Raw genomic sequence first — 14714 nt, forward strand, 5'->3', positions numbered from 1 at the left:
TTCTCATGTGGAAAGAAAACTTGACAGCTTAACTCGAAGCTGGAAATAAATGCAATTCATGATTGCAAAAGCAAGCAGAGGAAGGGGAGAGTTAAGCTTCTGTTTTTTTAAATCTTCACGTTTTCTAGCTTTTGTCACTAATGAGATTAATATATGTGCCTGGCGCATAGTAAGCTCTCTGTGGGTGACTGCAAATGCTGTTTTAAATTGCCAGGGCAGTCAGGGTAGAGTAAATGGACACACGTGTACACCTTCACGGTCCTTCTTTAAGGAGAGTCTCTCTCCCTTCCTTAGCATGTACATGTGTCAGGGTCATTCCTGGTTTGAAGAAGCTTCTTCTTGGCCTGGCGGCGGGATGTCTCAGCTCTTTAGGTCTGGCCCTCGTGTGGGTTCACAGCCGGGTCTCCGGCTGCGCATCTCTTGCCCACCGTGTGATGTGGCCAAGCGGCCTGTTAGGACTGGGCTGTTCTCACAGTCCTTCCTTCCTCATCATCACCCAGTTCGGGCTCTGCTGTTTTCTTGACCTTCCTCTGACAGTGTTTGAAAAACATCGGCATCAATTTAAAGTGGAGCCGCTCCAAGGCTTCTGGTCTTGCAGAGTGGGCCCGCGGCCCTCCCGGCCGGGGAGGTCACACGCGCTGCGGACCGGCGTCCCGGCAGGGGGCACACGTGACACTGGCCACGCCGCGCTCCGGGGCGTCCACGTCCCCACGGATCGCAGCAGCATCAGGAAAATCACTTCCTCCCCGAATTAGACCCATCTGGTTACAGACTTAATTATCACCGTGTTCTGTAATTATTGGCTTGCAAGGTAGCGGAGAGAAGCAAGCGTCTCGTTTGCAGCTCCCCTCACCCCCTACCTCTTGAAATAAAACCGGCAAAAATAAAAAGAGCATTCTGGGAAGCACTTAATAATTTAAACACTCATGAATTAAGAATACAAGGAAAGGATTCCAAGTCTTCCAAGGAGGGAAGAAGGAAGCAGAAGGGACAGGACAACGAGAAGAGCCTGGCCGGGCGCTCGCGTCCCAGGGGGCTGCGCTTGGGCCCAGCCAGGCGCCATCCGTTAAGGGCGCGCGGCCCGCGGCTTGGGAGGCCCGTAGAGCCCTCCCGGCCGGCGGGCTGTCGCCTGCTGGAGGTCATCGGGCCCTTGGGGCGGGGGCCCGGCACCCGGCGGCGCAGGTGGGGACGCGCGCGCACAGCCGGCCGGGGCGCGGAGGGCGCACGGCGGCGGGCCCGAGCGCGGGGGCGCGTGTGCGGCCGCCGGGTGCCGGGGCGGCCGGGGGTCGGGGTCCGGGAGGCCCGGGGCCGCTCCAGCGCGGCGTCTTTCTTTTCCTCTCGGTGATGTCATCGGCGGCAGCGGCTGGGAGCCGGGAGGCGGCGGCGGGGGCGGCGCCGGGCGGCCGCCGCAGGTTCATGTGCATCTAATGAAAAGGCACTTGACAGTCGGCCAGGACGCACGCGAGGGAGCGCGAGCCGGCCGGACCGCGGCGCCGCCCGAGCCAATCGCCGTCGCCGGCCTCTCCATGGGCGAGCAGGAGGAGGGGGCGGTGGGCGCAGCCGGCCGGGCCGCGGCCGCTCCGAGGTGAACGGCGCCGAGACGGGCTCGCGGCGCGGGGAGGCCGGGCGCGCCGCCGCTATGAATTCCGCCGAGCAGACCGTTACGTGGCTCATTACCTTGGGGGTGCTGGAGTCGCCCAAGAAAACCATCTCGGACCCGGAGGGCTTCCTGCAGGCGTCTCTGAAGGATGGGGTGGTCCTCTGCAGGCTGCTGGAGCGCCTGCTGCCCGGGACCATCGAGAAAGTGAGTGCCCCCGGCCCGCGCCCCCGCGGCAGCCAGGCCCGGAGCGGTGGGAGGCCCGGCGGCGGGCGCCGCGGGCGGCGGGAGGCCCCGCGCCCCACCTTGCCCCCACCGCGGCCCGGGATGCGCGGAGGCGCTCGGGCGCGGGGTCGCTGGCGCCGGCACCTGGTGGCCGCGCGGGCCGGGAGAGCGCGGGGCGCGGAGGAGCCCACGCGCCTCCTTTGTGCGCGGACCCGGGAACGCGGCCCGCGCGGGGGGCGCGCTGTTGGCGCGAGGACCCGGTGGCGGGATCCCGCTCGGGGCGCCATTGTGTGCGGGGCCGGCTGGGGAGGGGTCCGGGCCGCGTTCAAGGGGAACGGCCCCGGGGAGGCCGGGAGGGACGGGGAGCTCCGCTCTGCCCCGCCCGAAGGAGGAGTCGCCCCTCTCCGTGACCTGAGCAGAAAACCGCCGTGCAAAGCGTCCTCCCAGGCTTTGTTTGAACAGCTTTTGTTGGTGGTATCGTACGAGAGTTTCGCCCTCTGTTTAATTGACCAATTGCTATGCATTTTTAAAGGATGCATGTATCAGTAGCTGAGGGCTGGGTTGTGAAATGATTTACTGCCCTCCCCATGAAAGAATGCTCATGTCTCCAAGCCCAAAGGATGGCAGACACAGGGTTGGAAAGCCCTGGCATACTTCAAGGCTGGCTTCAAGCCCTAGATTTCAGTTTCAGGTTCATACCTGATTTTGAACAGAATCCCTAGTCCTACAGACCCTGCTTCTCCTCTTCGTGACTTGTGGTTTCCTTGGGGCTGGAGGGTGAACCTTGACCGCAACTCTGAGTGATTAAAGTTTGCTTTTCTGTGGCTCAGCTGACAAAGCAGGGGCGAGCGGAGAGAGCGCTTTTTAAAACGGTGGATCCCTGTATCTCAAAGACACTACAATCTTATCCCAGTTTTTTTGCCAGTACATAATCTTAGGATCAACAATCACTTAAATGGTGTTAAATGTAGAAATTAAAGTGCACCATAATTAGGAAAAACTATTTAATTTTTTAAATGGGGTGTACTGGCCCGAAAAGCACAGTATCACTTTGCCAATAATAAAATGTTAATTAGGTGACTTTAAAAAGTAAACTGTTTAAACTTTTAAGTTGCTCATGTTCTGGCACTACATTTAAAAGGTCAGAGAAGATTTTATTTAATATGAATTGTGTACGCCTACTAGTTTTAGGAACATATTTATGAAAACAGAACCTGCATTTTAGAGTGAATAGCTGCCTGTCTGTCCAGGAAATAAAAATGTTGCTTCTAAATGAACCTGATGTCACAATCAAATTATGATTTAAGACAGGAATAAGGAGCAGGCTCTGTCTTTCCAGGCGCTCAAAATACTTCGCTGTCATCTGGATATCAGGACCTCTGGTAATAAAAGACAGATGTTGAAAGGCATTGAAAATGCATGCTAAGTTTACCAAAATAGGCTTATGTAAAAGACTTCCATTTCTAAAAGTGAAGCTTTAAGAAACTTCAGAGGCTGTTTGATAAAAACATGTCATTATCAATGCATATATTATTTGGCATATTAATTGCATTCATATTGACTGGCAGACTTCAATAATCACTTTCTTTTAAATGGAGAAAGATTTTCTTAGAAAACTGTAGCATTCCTTTCATCTCAGAAACAACGAAGAGAGGAATGAATAACATGTTTAATTTGCAGAAGCCAAACTGAAACAACCCAACATGTTCTAAAACTGTGGTCATTTGAAACTTCTTATAGCGTAGCTACCCTTTTACTCCCCCTGGGCCCCAACTGGTTTGTTTAGAGGGACACAGTCACAGTGAAAGTTCAACGTCAAAGTAGCACGTTATAGACAGAGCTACCGATTCTCTGTGGTGTGACGGTAGGTTTGGGCAGTAAAATGTTAGCCATTCCCCACCTCTGGAAACCCTGGGTTTTAGAAATGTCACGAGCATTTTCCGTTTCCCAAGAAGGGTTATTTAGCTGAACTTTCCGATGTTTGCGTGCACACCGAATAACGTCTGCCAGGAAGCACACACGCCGAACAGCTTTCACCGAATGTGGGAATGTTAGTCTGAGGACGTTTTTCCTTAAAAAGGAACATTTGGAAACTTCACCGAGTATTCACATGGAACTGAAAGGCTCTTAACTTGACCCCAGTTTGCTACGTGAACACACAGAAGACTGATTAATGAGATGTAAGCAGCCTGCAGCTTAACTTCTGCAAATTCACAAAATGTAACACGAACCATTCGGCCGGGGATAGCGTAGTGCAGAATGGAGAAACGTGTGGAGGTGGCTGGGGTTTCCCATGTGCCTTTTATTAAGAAAGCATGTCGTAGTATGTTTCATGCGTTCTGTTGGTTTGTTCTGTTTTAGGGCCGGCGAAGAGGGTGAGGAACTAAGTGGAAGTTCATTTCAGTTCAGATTGTTCTGCTCATTTTAAAAAGCGTTCTGTTGAGGTTCCCCTCATGCAGCCTGCTTTTCTTTAGGTGGAAGGTCAGCCAGGGACAGGAGGGGCTTATGAAAAGAGACACGTTTAGTTATTGCCAACGCTGTGTTCTGATATGTTCTCTGCCGTAGGGGAGAGAAAAATGGGCGTTCCAAGGTCTCCTGAATCTTCGCGCATGAGGCTCTGCCGCTTTGGTTTTGTCTAGTAGTGGCCGGGCTGCTTTGCTGACCTGCCCACACTGTTTGCTTCCGTCCTTCCTCCTGTGATGAGAAACACACGAAGACTGGAGACTCCAGGGAGGCTTGTGAGCGCTGAGCTCGTGAGTTAACACTTTAAACATCCCTGGACTACTTAGTCAAAGGGGGTGAGATTGAGAGGCAGTCATGTTCCATCCTCTGAAACTTCCATAAGACTAGGAAGCCACATTCAAATAATGGAAGTCGTGAAAGCCTGCTTTATTTATTTATTTATTTAGTCAGTCAGTTATTGGCCACACCATGTGGCTTGCGGGATCTTAGTTCCCCGACCAGGGATTGAACCCGGGCCCATGGCAGTGAAAGAGCCGAGTCCTAACCACTGGACTGCCAGGGAATTCCCAAGGCTGCTTTAATTTTACTTGTAACTGCAGCAGATGAAGTTTCTTGGTTCACCACGAAACACTCAAGGAACCTGGTCCTCTCTCTCTTTGCCCAGGATAACAGAGCACACCATAACCCATAAAATGCTGCCCAGGAGACACTCCATCTGTCAGTATTTGTGTAATGCACAAATCAGGTGCTGCCCTCTGGCCCTGCTAGATGCCCTGGGTGTGCGTGTGTGTTCAGACTGGTTTAAGCTGTTGGCTGTGTATTAGCTTCCTAGGGCTGCTGTAACGGAGTACCACAGACCAGGCACTTAAACACAGAACTTCATTCTCTCACACCCTGGGGGCCGAAGTCCCGGATGGCAGTGTGGGCAGGGCCGCCCCTTCTGCAGGGGTGGGGAGGGTCTGTCCCGGCCTCCCCGAGGCCTCTCGAGGTTCCTGGCTCGGGGCAGCTCAAGTCCAGTCTTCCCACGGCGTCTCCTGGGGTCTCTTCTGTGTCCAAACTTCCGTTTTATAAGGACACCAGTCATTGGATTAGGGCCTCCCTCCCCCAGTATGACCTCAACTCATTACATGGGCAATGACCTTGGTTCTAAATAAGGTCACATTCAGCAGCCCTGGGGCTTAGGGCTTGAACGTATGAGTTTCAGGGGTCACAATCCAACCCATAACAGGTCGGATGATACGTTGGAACCAAACCAACGTATTAAGTGTTTACCTGTCTGAAGGGTGCAAAGCGCTGTTGGAGATAAAAAGACTGAATAACAAGTTCTTAAGCGTTTTAGTCCAGGAGAAAACATAACTATAAAAACAAGAGCAGGAGAAACAGAGACAGATGTAGGGGAAAAACGTATGGACACCAAGGGGGGAAAGTGGTCGGGGAGGGGGGTGCTGGTGGCATGAATTGGGAGATTGGGATCGACATGTATGCACTAATATGTGTAAAATAGATAACTAAGAAGAACCTGCTGTATAAAAAATAAATAAAATTCAAAAATTCAAAAAAACCAAAAAAACAAAAACCCCAAGAGCAGTGTGGGGCAGGAGGAAATCAAAAGTCAGGATGTCGGGATGTCAGGCAGAGAGGAACAGGCGCTGAGGAACGGAGGCGTTGGGGGGGACCTGCGTCTGAGCTGCCCAGCCTCCGCCGATTTTTCTGACACGTGGATTAGAATATGGTTTGTATTTCCCCAAACTGTAATCTGGCAGTCCTCGCTGGTCTTCCGCAGGCTTGCAGAAAATCAGCGAATTCTGATGCAGCACGGGAAGGAGAAACTGCTTTTTCCTAATTGATTCCTGACTTGCTTTCTGCTCCGTCTTAGGATTCTGGGGCTGGGCGGGGTGGGGTGGAAGAGAAGTCCCAGTCGGACAGCAGCTCTGAGTGCCCGCGGAGAGCAGTTTGCCTTTTCTAGGCCCTTCGGCCCTGAGAAGGACGTGGTCAGCAACGGCAGTGTGGTGTGTGAGGCCTCACTCAGGACCAGCCGGTTTGGAAGCCGGCGCCCTGCCCTGTAGCTGCTGTAAATACCTGCTCAGCAGCGTGGGTGAAGCCCGCAGGGGGAAACGTTATAGAACACGTGACCTCCTGTGTTTTTTAAGGAGGCTTCTTTAAAGTTTGCAAACTGAATTATTGGCTGTATTAAGTTGCTTCTAATGAAACTGCTTAAGGTTTCAGAATAGCTCATTTTGTCATGATAAACATCTGCCTTTGAAGCATGTGACTTTCAAGTACCATCTTGACCCTGCACCAGGGTGATTCTTGTTTGGGTTTTAGGCCCCTTGTAACTGCATTTGCGGGCTCATTCAGAATGACCCCACCTAAAATCAATTTAAATCGGGACTACCTCCAGAGACCTCCCGAGACCCACGCTGGAGGTGCTATGGTGTGGACGCTGGCACGCACGCACCACCCCCCCACGCACGCACACACACACACACACAGACGCACACACGCACGCGCACGCAGACGCACACACGCACGCGCCCAGGGTGACTTGGGCTTGCAGGGCGCTGGGGGAAGGGCTGCAGGATGGCCTTTCATCAGGGGCAGCTGCCTCTGGGAGCTCTCGGGTGGGAGGACTCAGCGTCTGTGCTCTCCCAGGACCGCATTCTATTAATAGAAGTGACACCCGTCGTGGCCTTCTTCCCTCATTTCTTTGAGCACTGCCCGCCTTTAGTTCTCTTTTAAAGAAACAACTGTGGGCGCCCTGAGTTGCAGACACGGTGCTAAACTGCCGTCCCGCTGTCCTCCCGTGTCTCCCCGTTTCACAGGTGAGGACACTGAGGCCCGGCAGTTTGCCGAGCCCGGGTCCCCAGCTGGCTCAAGGTGGGAGGTTCCACCGCAGGTGAGCCTGCTGCCCTGGCTGGGGACCTTTGGGGCTGCCTTAGTGAACACCTGCTGGGCACCCACCTGCGCTAAGTCAGGGCTGGTTCCTGCTTCAGGGATTACTCTGCATTTACTGGGAATCTATCTAAACCAAGATCTGAAATAATACTGTGTGTGTGTGTGTGTGTATAATAAACTTTTTTGGTAGGGCTGTCTCTAGACTTTTGGACTGGAATCACGTGGGAGCCGGAGTCGCCCATGAGTCTGTCACTGCTGGTAGAAGGTGGCAAAAGGCACACCCTCCCTCTGGGCACTGACCTCCGCCACGGGCAGCACGGGGGGCGGGAGGTTTAGGGTCCCTCAGACCCACCGGCCGCCCCCCCCCGGGGCCACTGTAAAATGGGGTGGTCCCAGTATGTGCTCCAGAGTCATCCACTTGCTGTGTGACCTTGGGCACCTGCCTAACTTCTCTCAATTGCCTCCCCTCCTAAAAACAAGATTAACGATTCCTGTCTGGAGGGAACGGCCTGTTGGCGCAGTAGGGTCGTTAGGAGGGTGGACAAGTAGATGCGAGGGGTTTTGTGCAGTGCTGGGCACAGAGCAGGTCCTCGTAGATGGACGTTATTATTATTTTATGGATCAACACTGAAAACTTCTCCTGCTATGTCCAGGAAAACTCTAAGCCAGGATCTGAACCCTAAGGCTACTCAAATCCTGGAATATTTCCTTTTTCTCACAACTGGGCAGATTCTTGCAACCTTAGCGGGCTGGTGGCCCCTCCCTTCCCACCCTCCCAGACTACCATCGTCTGGGGTGGTGGGAACACGGAACGTGGCTTCCTGAGCCCTCTGCTGAGCGCATGCAGCTGCTGGCCCGCGGGGCCAGAGGGCCAAGCTGCGGGCTCAGGTTTCGTGTAGATAGAGTTTCACACATGGGAAGGGCCAGGAGTCACAGATGGGCAGTGAGGGCCCACCAGCCCGCCCTGTGTCTGCAGAGGGAGGGCGTTGGGGCCATCCCTGGGCCCTGTGTATCCTGGGTTCCACTTCTGACTTTTCCCCTCCTTCTTCAATTCTACCAAGTTAGGTTAGGAGAATTTGTTTCCTGATGTTTTTGTACTTCTAACTTTAGCTCTGAATTTTTAAAGTTTTATGAACCAGTCTGGTAGTTCTCAGCCTTGCTTCTGTGGGATAGTGCTGTGTCTGCTGTAGTACAAAGGCAGGGAGATAGGGTGGGGATGTTTACACATTTCCAACACAGTTTTTCAAAATAGTTAAATCTAACTGATGTATTTATCACCTACTGTGTGCATGCTAGTGTACGCATCGTATACACGGAAACACACGCACACACATACATGTGTTCTGTACTGACTTTTCAGTCAAGTCATAAGAGAAACCATCGGGTCTGAAGTGTAAAGCATTTATGAATTCTCAGTGGAAGGAATACTCAAGATGTCACGCAGCCCAAACTCATCATTGTACAGACGGGTTCACTGAGGGCAGCATCGTATGGCTGTGTAAGTTGTGCACTGCACAGTCTGGGGAGAGTCATTCACACTGTAGTCTAAGTGCATGGTGTCTCCAGGACAGTGCTGGGGGAAGGCTCTGGGGCAGTGGTGCATAAAGGTGAGCCTCTATGGAGGTGAACCTCCTAGGGTACACAGCAGATTAGAGGAGGGTTGTGGTAGTTTATGGAGGTGGCCCCAATTCTCCATCCTCCCTGTAGCCATGCCCTTGTAGCGTGACACTGCAGCTCTTCCCATTGAGAGGTGAAGCCTGTTTCCTCACTTCTTGCATCTGAGCTGACCTTGACTTGTTCTGGCCAATGGAGCGTGGCAGAAATGACAGGTGTGGGACTCCCCTGGTGGCACAGTGGGTAAGACTCCGTGCTCCCAATGCAGGGGGCCCAGATTCGATCCCTGGTCAGGGAACTAGATCCCACATGCATGCTGCAACTAAGGAGCCCTGGAGCCACAACTAAGGAGCCCACCTACCACAACTAAGACCCGGCACAACCAAATAAAAAAAATTAATTAAAAAAAAAGAAGTGACAAGTGCTACTTCCTAGCCCAGGCCTGAAGAGGCCTTGTGTGTTTCCACGCTCTCTCAGACTCTGCTTCCACCCTGAGGACCAGCCCGGGCCCCGGATGCTGAGGGGTGCAAGACCCCAGGGCAGAGAGCTCAACTGTCCCCGCCGAGGCCTCCTGGACCCACCTGCAGCCCACCAACCCCAACTGTGGGAGAGCCTAGCCAAGGTCGGCAGAGCTGCTGCCCGGATCGGCTGCGTGATCCGAGCTCAGGCGAGCCCAGCGCTGCCCGGTGGACCTGCAGCCCAACGGACAAAAACACAAGCTCACTTCAGCTGCCACTGAGCTTTCGTGGCTGCTTGTCCTTCAGCCTCACCGTGGCAGTAGACACGGTACAAGTCTGGAGAACGGAAGTGGTGTTCTGTGCGTAACTTTAATTATTATTACACTTAGAGCAGCTTTTTTTTAAAGCGACCGATAAAGTTCCTATCTTTTCTTTAAAGAAGGTGAATGTAATTCAGCACCAAAAAAAGTGCAGCACTTGAAACCTCTTCCAGTTTATATCTAGTTTTAGTTTAAAATGGGAATCCTCATTTCCAAGTTTGCTTTGAAGTCGCAGTTTCTGGCAGTGAAGTCATGCTCTGGCAGCATGATTTTTTAGCAGTCTAACAAAAATCCTTACAACAGTCTAGTTTGGGTTATTTGTAAACACTCTGGCCTGTGGTGGCCTTTCTCCCTCATTTCTGAGTGTCTCACTGCTATGCTTCTGCCAGGAAGACACTTTCCCACCGATTTCCTGTGCTTGAGACGGTTTAAGTTCATAAGAGACTTTTAAGTTCCATCTGAAGTTAGCAAATTTGTTCAGAAGTCTTTTGTCAGGAATACAGATTTTCTGAAAAAGCCTGTTACTTTCTGAACGCATGCCAAAAGGTTATCACTTTGTCGTTCACTTTACGAAAGAAAGTTAAAGGGGTTTTGACAGAAAATTAGGAGTTTCAGATGGATCATCCTGGCCCATAGCCTCTGTTGCTTGCTCTCAGGAGGTGTAAGAGGCGTGGGAACACATGGAATCTTCTTCAGGCTCGATTTCTTGAGTAACCGCAGGGCGATCTTTCTGTGGTGCCGGAGAAATTGGCTTGTTCAACGATGCTCACATGACATTGGTGCTGGTAACAGATTTCTTCTCACGGAAACATGACATTTTCTGGTCGCCGTTCTCTTATTTGTTAAGGCATTTTTGTTTCTTTTGAAAACAAGCTCCATAAATAGAATGGGGTTAAATTCTCGACAGCCTTGTGGCAAAGGTTAAGCTTCCAGAAAGTACCACACTTTTAAGCCTTGCTTTTAAGTGATGAGAGACTGGAACTGAGTGTCTCTCAGACTTAATCAGCAGATGAGAAATGGAGAAGAGTTTGTTTCTCCTTCCTCTGACCTCTGACCAAGCACATTTACTTAGACTGAATTCAAGTAACTGCCATGTCAGTGAGCCAAGGCTGGTTCTTCAAATAACTAACAGTAACTATATTTTGTTGGGTGTGAGTCTTAAGCACCCTGATTATAAATTGTTAAAACGATATTCTGGGAGTGAGAGAGAACTCACGCTGCATACGATTTAAGTCTTTTGTTGGCTGTAATAGAGCTTCTACCTTAGGAAGATAGAAAAATAAGGGCAAAATTAAACCCACCACAACTAATAGACAAAAGAGAACAATAAAGGACAGTATGGGAATGGGTGACGTGGAAAACAGAAAATTACTAGAGGAAACCAACAAAGCCAAGAGCTGGTTCTCTGAGAAAAATCAATAAAGTTGATGGGCCTCTTAAACTGGCCAGGAAAAACAGAAGACACCAATGACCAATGTGAAGAATCACTATAGATTCTACAGTTGTTTAAAGGGTAATAACGGGATCTTATGAACGTTTTTATGCCGATACATTCTATATCTTAGATGAAAAGTACAATTTCCATGGAAGACACAGACTACCAAAGCTCGTTCAAGAAGAAACGGATCACTTCAGTAACCCTGTATCTATTACAAAATTTAAACTTGTAGTTTAAAAGCTTCTCATAAAGAAAATTCCAGGCCAGATGGCCTAACTGGTGAATTCTACCAAGTAAGACTTATATCCAGAATGTATAAGGAACTCTCAAGACTCAGTAATAAGGAAACAGTCAATTTAAAAAATGGGCAAACGTTTTGAGCAGATACTTCACCAAAGAAGGTATACAGATGACAGGCACATGAAAAGATGCTCGACATTATTAGTCACTAGGGAAATGTAAATTAAAACCACAGTGAGATACCACTACACACACCTATTGGAACAGCTAAAACTGAAAAGACTGATCCTACCACGTGTCGGCAAGGATGTGGATGGGCTGGAACTCTCATCCACTGCTGATGTGAATGAAAGTTGTACAGCCGCTTTAGAAAATGGTGTTTCTTGAAATATTCAACACACATCAACCAAATGATTTAGCAATTCCATTTCTAGGTGTTTAACCAAGGAAATGGGACTTTATTTTTAAATAGCCACAAACTAGACACAACCCAGATATTTTCAACTGGTATCTGGATAAACAAAGTATTGTATTTCCATAGAACACTACTCAGCAATAAAAGGGAATATGCTATAGCGTGGGTAAAAATTATGCTGAGTAAAGAAGCTAGAAAAAAAGTTCATACTGTATGATTCCCCTTATATAAAATTCTACAAAAAAGCCATCATAATCTGTAGTGACAGAAAGTAGACCAGTGCTTGCGTAGAGACACTCTGAGGGCACAAGGAGTCCTCTGGTGGGTAGGGGTGTTCATTACCTTGATTCTGGTGATGGTTTCACAAGTGCACATGTGTTGCAACTGCTCCAACTGTACACTTTAAGTATGAGCAATTTACTGTATGTCGATCACATCTCAGTGTGTGTTACATGACAGTTTCACCCTGCGAGATGTGCGTAGTGGAGCCTTAATTCATTTTACTGCCAGCCCTCTACTTCTGAACCTGATTGTTCAGAAAACGTGTACGGAATTTTAAAGTGCAAGTATACTTAGCCTCCTTGCCCAAGAGCTCACTTATTTATCTGTTTATCTTCTCATCAAATCTGTATCAGGTGTCTACTGTGGTTCAAGGATTGTGCTGGGACACTTAATGATTAACAAAAATAGACTCGCATACCATCTAGTGAAGGGGAAGCACGTTAAAGATACTGTTTGAATTTGCTTTACAAATTGAGATACATGCTCTGAAGGTGAGGAACAGATTTCTCAAAGTGTGTAGCTGAGGAAGCTGATTTACACCTGGCGGAGGGGACAGATGGTGTCTCAGGGAAGGTCTCCTCCAGAAGCAGTACATGAGTGGGCTCTGGCGTGAGTAGAGGGGCTGTGTAGTTACAGGAGCAGTGGGGGACGTCTGGGTGGCCACAGTGCTGAGACCGAGGGAGAGCTCAAGTGCTCCTGGAGAGAGAGCCACGCGCCAGGCCCCACGGGACGTTGAGTGACTTTGGGTTGTAAAGGTTTTTCAGAGTTTTAAAGGGAAGGATGATGTGATCAGTTGCAGATTTTGAAAACAATACTCCAAACTTTCCAGTGTGGGAAATGGATTAGATGGGGCCCAGAACGGATGCGGAGAAGAGCGTTATTAAGTTCTTAGTGTGGTCCATTGAGAGCCAGTGGGAGCTGGGATTGGGATGGACACCATGCTGCCCAAACCACGAAGGTGGCAGGGGAGAGGGTGAGGGAAGGCAGGTAGCGGGGCTCCATGGTGGGTCCACGTAACTCCCGGGATTCTGGCTGTGCACCGGGATGGCTGGCGGAGTCACCTGTGTGAGTGGGAGCCTGGCCTGGGGCCTAGGCTTGGATCAAGAAGGTCATGAATGGAGTCAGTGCCGAGGGTGCTGAACTGGAGCTCAGAGAGGACATTTGGGCTGGGTATAAATTTGGGAGTGACACCATAGAGATGTGAATGCAAGTGTGGGGTGGTGAGTTTTCCCAAGGGGAAATTACAGAGTGAGAACTCCAGAAGGCCTTGGGGACTCAGACGTGGCTGGCCAGGCAATGCGGACGAGCCTGAGGGGCTAAGGAAGGTGGTGGTTAAGTCCGGGGGGTAGTGTGGTGACCTGAAGTCAGTGGAGGAGGATGTCCAGTAGACTGCGAGAGGCCAAGGGAGTGGGCTTCAAAACCCCAAACCCAAAAAGCATTGGCAGTGTGCTTGAAGGGAAGAGGGCTCTGTCACTGATCATCCTGGGACAGCGGGCATGCCTGGACTGTGCTGGGCAGGCCTGGCTGAGCAGTCAACCCAGTCATTTGTGATCTTAGCAAGGGCGCCTGTGCTCAGGTAAAGGGGGGAGTGTGAGCTCAGGACAGACAGAGGAGCTGGGGAGGGGGTGTTGGAACGGGGGCAGCTGCAGACATGGAGGTTGGGGAGCAGAGAATGTTGGAGTGTGGAGCGTGAGTGGGGGACAGCTGGGCACCCACAGAGGGCCCACTGGACGCAGAGATGTATGAATTTACAGCGAGTTTTCACATTATGATGCTCAGGAACTCGGAAATTTTGTTAAGAGGAAGTTGACCTTCAGCTGTTTTTTTCTTGATAAAGGAGACTCTAGAAAACTATTTCAGTGGCTTCAGGGAAGCGTATCTATGGTGTTTTTCCCCTCATTTCCTACCTGTTTTAACATGTGTTCAAGTCCAGAGAGTGTGTTGAGACTGAACAGTGGTAACTCTGAGCCATCTGAGGTTTCCGTCTTGTCTTAAACGAATTAACGTCAGGTGTTTAATCTTCCCCCTTTGATTCATTTTACTTCCCCCTTTGATTCATTTTACATTCACGAATGGCTTTAAAGGTAAAGATGGGGACATGGCTGAGAACTTACTGCTCTAGGCTGTCTCTGTGTTTTGCCGCTGACATTTGAAAGCCCAGGTCTGATGGAGGTATAAGACCTTTTAGGGATGTCAACGTATAATTTTTAGAAAGTTCAGGTTCAAGTTGAGGACTATTTGTTTTATAATTTTATGAGTATACACACATCTCTCCTGGGATTTGCTTTCTCTTTCTCATTTAGAAAATGCTCACAATTAGTTACATATCATAATAAAAGAAGGGAGATAAAGGTAAATCAAGCAGTGTTTATCGGGAATATTGTCCCTAAATAACCACAGTAAATGTAAGCAGTGTTTAGCTTTTGGGTATTATTTTTCCCAATCAAAGCAATGAAACCCGCACTATTCAGCCTGTCTCCACGTGTGGGGAATGGAAGCTCACCAGTTATTTTCTCTCCTTAATCCTTTTTCTTTGAGAGGATGGTGGGGAGAGTATTATTGGGAGCGGGGGTAGGGAAGGAAGAAGTCTCTCTCTCTCTCTCTCTCTCTCTCTCTCATTGAGGAGCTTATGGCTTGAAAAGCTCTGGGTTGGGATGGTTTTCTTTTTCTTACAGCTGGAAGTGGTATAGCTGCCCAACAATTAATTTTTTGTATAAAAATTTTTACAATTTTATGTAAAAATGTTAGTGAAATTACTGATACCAGA

General features: G+C 49.8%; 1 protein-coding gene across 2 annotated transcripts in view; it reads left to right on the forward strand.

Moving 5' to 3' along the window:
- Positions 1-1459: 1459 nt before the first annotated feature.
- The window catches only part of ARHGEF7 (Rho guanine nucleotide exchange factor 7), a 125380-nt gene continuing 112125 nt past the window's right edge, over positions 1460-14714 (forward strand). Inside the window, exon 1 of one of the 2 annotated variants that reach the window (XM_060079574.1) lies at positions 1460-1804. In XM_060079574.1, coding sequence (XP_059935557.1) covers positions 1640-1804 — 165 coding nt within the window. In that variant the 5' untranslated portion in view covers positions 1460-1639. The remainder of the gene's footprint in view (positions 1805-14714) is intronic. The other variant, XM_060079573.1, reaches the window with a different exon arrangement.

Source organism: Mesoplodon densirostris, chromosome 17 (genome assembly GCF_025265405.1).
Source record: "Mesoplodon densirostris isolate mMesDen1 chromosome 17, mMesDen1 primary haplotype, whole genome shotgun sequence".
NCBI classification, from domain to species: domain Eukaryota; kingdom Metazoa; phylum Chordata; class Mammalia; order Artiodactyla; family Ziphiidae; genus Mesoplodon; species Mesoplodon densirostris.